The sequence below is a fragment of the Manacus vitellinus genome, unplaced genomic scaffold (genome assembly GCF_001715985.3).
Source record: "Manacus vitellinus isolate BGI_N305 unplaced genomic scaffold, ASM171598v3 scaffold_12_pilon, whole genome shotgun sequence".
NCBI classification, from domain to species: Eukaryota; Metazoa; Chordata; class Aves; order Passeriformes; family Pipridae; genus Manacus; species Manacus vitellinus.
The window spans coordinates 17,994,617-17,997,963 of record NW_021938949.1 but is presented as its reverse complement, the minus strand read 5'-3'; the positions used below and the strand labels follow the sequence as shown (position 1 = coordinate 17,997,963).

General features: G+C 64.1%; 1 protein-coding gene across 1 annotated transcript; it reads left to right on the top strand.

Moving 5' to 3' along the window:
* The first annotated feature begins 15 nt into the window (after positions 1-15).
* MSS51 (MSS51 mitochondrial translational activator) lies at positions 16-2,809 on the top strand. Its single transcript, XM_018067543.3, has 6 exons — positions 16-150; positions 443-598; positions 815-939; positions 1,117-1,680; positions 2,356-2,449; positions 2,530-2,809. The coding sequence occupies exons 1-6, from the start codon at positions 77-79 to the stop codon at positions 2,807-2,809; spliced, it is 1,293 nt and encodes a 430-aa protein (XP_017923032.2). The 5' UTR covers positions 16-76.
* Positions 2,810-3,347: the final 538 nt, after the last annotated feature.

Here is a 3,347-nt window from a genome sequence, read left to right as displayed (position 1 = left end):
AGCCGGCCGCCCCAAGAAGGTCGTGGAGGAGCGGGCGGCGAGGGCTCCGGACGTGGACTCGCTGGGCTTCCAGGCCATGGACCGCAACGTGCCGGGGCTGTCCCACGTCATCCTAAAGAAGCTCAACATGGAGAGCTACGAGGACTACAAGTGAGTGAGCACTCATGGGTGCATGTTCCCCACCTCACCCCGGCCAGGCCATCCCATGTGTCCCCCCACAGCTGGTGTGTCTCTCCTGGCTCACCCCATCCTCCTGGCCCAGCCTATATGTGGGCTCTGATGGGCTCCTGGGTGCACCCCTCCAGGGATCCCAGCTCCCCATCCCCACCCAGACCAGGATGCTCCTGGCTGGAGATAAAAATCCTGGCAGGCTCGGAGGCAGGACATCAGCCCCACTGTGGTTGCAGTGGGCTGGATCCTGCTCACCCCCCAACATGTGCAGGTCTGCCATGGATGGGAGGAAGAGTGGCAATGATTTCGGCATCCGGACCTACTTTGACATGTTCCAGAAGATGGAGGACACCTTCAAGTTTTGTGCTGAATGCAAGAAGCTCCCTGATGCCCTCCCTGACCCCAAAAGCCTCCGACGTTGCAAGAGGTATGGAAGGGATGGTCTGATGGCACAGGGATGGATCCATCCCTCACTTCCAGCCCAGTGGCTGGAGTGCAGTGAGGGGTGTCTGGCCCCAGCACCCACCTTCAACCCGAGGGCACCCCCAAAGCAGTGACGCAGCCCTGGGAGGGGGTGAGCCAGGCTCAGCAGGACAGATCCTGCCCCCTTCCCCATGGCTGGGCTTGCTGCCTGTCTGCCCAGGTGCCAAAACGTGTACTACTGTGGCGTGGCATGCCAGCGTGCCAACTGGCCGCTGCACAAGAAGTTCTGCAAGAAGCTGAAGCTGGTGGCCCTGGATCGGTTGGTGGAGTGGCTCGTCTTCACAGGTTGGACACATCCCCCCCAGCCTGCCTGACCCCCATCCCGGGCTGCACAGGTCCCATGGTGGGATGCAGGGTCCCTCCCCCAGCCCCTCTCCTCTAGCACTCCTACAGCACAGGTGGGATGGGCAGCCTGAGCTGTGGGACCACCACTGCGCCCTCCAGCCTTCTCCCTACCTCCAGGAGACATCCCCTTCCCCACGGAGACCTGGACAAAACCTGCCCGGGATGTGAAGGGCTGGGAGGACTGGTTCTCCATGCAGGAGCAGCTGGAGGAGAAGCTGGGTGCCATCGTGGCCGGGCGGTACATGACCCTGCTCTGGGCTAACGCTGGGAAGCCCCGGCCGGAGGACGGGGAGCTGCGCCAGTCCATCCGGCGCCTGGTCACCGACTTCCACTCACGGCCGCTCACCATCGGCCTGGGGCTGCGGCTTTTCGGCATCGACCCCCTTGCCAAGCCCCTCACCGTGCACGTGGTGGGGGCCTCCCACGTGGAGACCCTCAATACCCGGCCGACGGACTACGACGAGCTGACACGGATGTTTCCGGGGCACCAGGGCGTGGAGATGGTGATGGTGGGTGTGGACGTGGTGGACGGACCCATCATGAGGCCACCCCTGGCCACGCCAGCGCCCCGGGGAAGGGTCTATCTCAGCAGCTACAAGGGGCTCTACCACGACTTCTGGGAAAGCCACGTGGAGACCAAGCTGGCTGCCCGTCCTGACCTGGTGGTGGGATTTCACCCAGGTGAGTGCCTGTGCTGTGAAGAGGCTGGACCCTCACACCTGGGAGCAGAACATCCCCACAGGGCACAGGGTAGAGACTCGGGAACCACCCTGAGCACCCTGAAGCACCTGGGGCTGAGCCTGCAGGTGGCATGGGACATGCCCAGGGCTTTGCAGCGAGGTACAGTGGGCAGCTGCAGTGATCCCCTGGGATGTGGCTGCCTCGTCCCCCACCAGGCACTCATTGTCCTGCCTGTGTCACCCACCTGCTGGTCAGAGGGGTCCCTGCCAGTGCTTGGTGCTGTGCTCAGCACAGGACCCAGAGTTTGGAGTGCCCCCTGTGCTGGTGGGGAGCCAGACCTCACTTTGCTGAGGGTTTCCAAACATTATCACCAGTACCACCATGTGCCCTGGGGTCCCTAGCATGGAGTGGGTGCAGTTGGAGATGGCTTTCCCCAGCTCCACACATCTGTCTCCCCATGTTCCCAGATGCTTCCCATGTCCCCCGTGTCCCACCATGTCCCCACCTGGCAGATGGACTCAAGGATCTCCATGTACCTCTCCTCCACCTGCCTCAGCTCCTGGAGGCAGCGCAGCCTCGAGTTCACCTCTGCCTTCTGTGGGGACAGGGGGACACAGCTGTGGGGCTGGGGTGGGATGGGAGGGGGGTGGAGCTCTCACTGCTGTGACCCCACAGGTTTCCATGCCTGCCCAGACCTGCTGGCGGGGTGGCTGCCCACCCTGCTGCTGCTGCGGGACTATGGCCTGCCCGTGCTCTTCACTGTGTACAGGTGAGCGCAGCCCCACAGCCCCACGGCCCCTGAACCGGCACAGCTGCCCGCTGACAGGCCTGTCCTCCACTCTCCCACAGCGAGCAGGAGCTGAAGGCCTCCCTGCAGATCCTCGTGGAGCTCGAGACACACATCGTGGGCTACGCCAGCAACCCCTTTGCCTCCCTGCGGCCCGAGCAGGTCTACTCCAGCCCCAACAAGGCGCCCGTCTACTGCAGCTCCCACTACATTGCCCTGCTGGGAGCAGAGGCGTCTGCTGTGCCAGGGGCCGAGGGGCTGGAGGATGATGATGATGGCTGGCAGGGAGGGGAGCCCAGTGCTGCTGCTGTGGGTGGGGGCACCACCCCAGTGCTGGGCTGATCCCGCACAGTCAGCGCCATCCTACCTGCCCTGCCCAGCTGCCCCCCAGCCCTCGCTGCCCCATCCCAGGACCTCATCTCCCCATCCCAGGATCAGCGATCCAGCCATCCCTCACTGCACACATCCAGTCCTGGGGGAACACAGCACCCTGGCACAGGCATGGCACCCCTCCACAGCACCAAATAAACCCCTGCCAGCAACCGGCCGCCGTGTCTCAAGCTTTATTTCCAAAAAGGCTGTTGTTTTCCCAAACAAAACGAGGGGCTGAGCCCACCCCAGCCCCCTCCCAGGCAGCCACAGCCTCTGGAGGGACAGTGAAGGGGACCCCGACTGTGGGACCAGCCGTGCACGGGGCTGTGCAGCCCCCAGGGTCCCGCGGGGAGCCCCAGCCCAGCGCCCTGTCACCTGTCACTGTCACCTGCACTGTGCTCTTGCATTGGTGCCTACCCTGCAGGGCACTGCTCCAGCCTGGCACTTCCTACCAGCCTGGCCACGGCCGGTGGGCACCAGTTGGCACCTCCCCACTGCTCTCCAGCCT

Bases quoted from the DNA above. Each gene is read 5' to 3' on its own strand.
- MSS51 (XM_018067543.3), top strand. From the start codon at position 77: ATGGACCGCAACGTGCCGGGGCTGTCCCACGTCATCCTAAAGAAGCTC. The intron at 151-442 runs GTGAGTGAGCAC...CAACATGTGCAG, and splicing joins GAGAGCTACGAGGACTACAA to GTCTGCCATGGATGGGAGGA. The intron at 1,681-2,355 runs GTGAGTGCCTGT...GTGACCCCACAG, and splicing joins GGTGGTGGGATTTCACCCAG to GTTTCCATGCCTGCCCAGAC.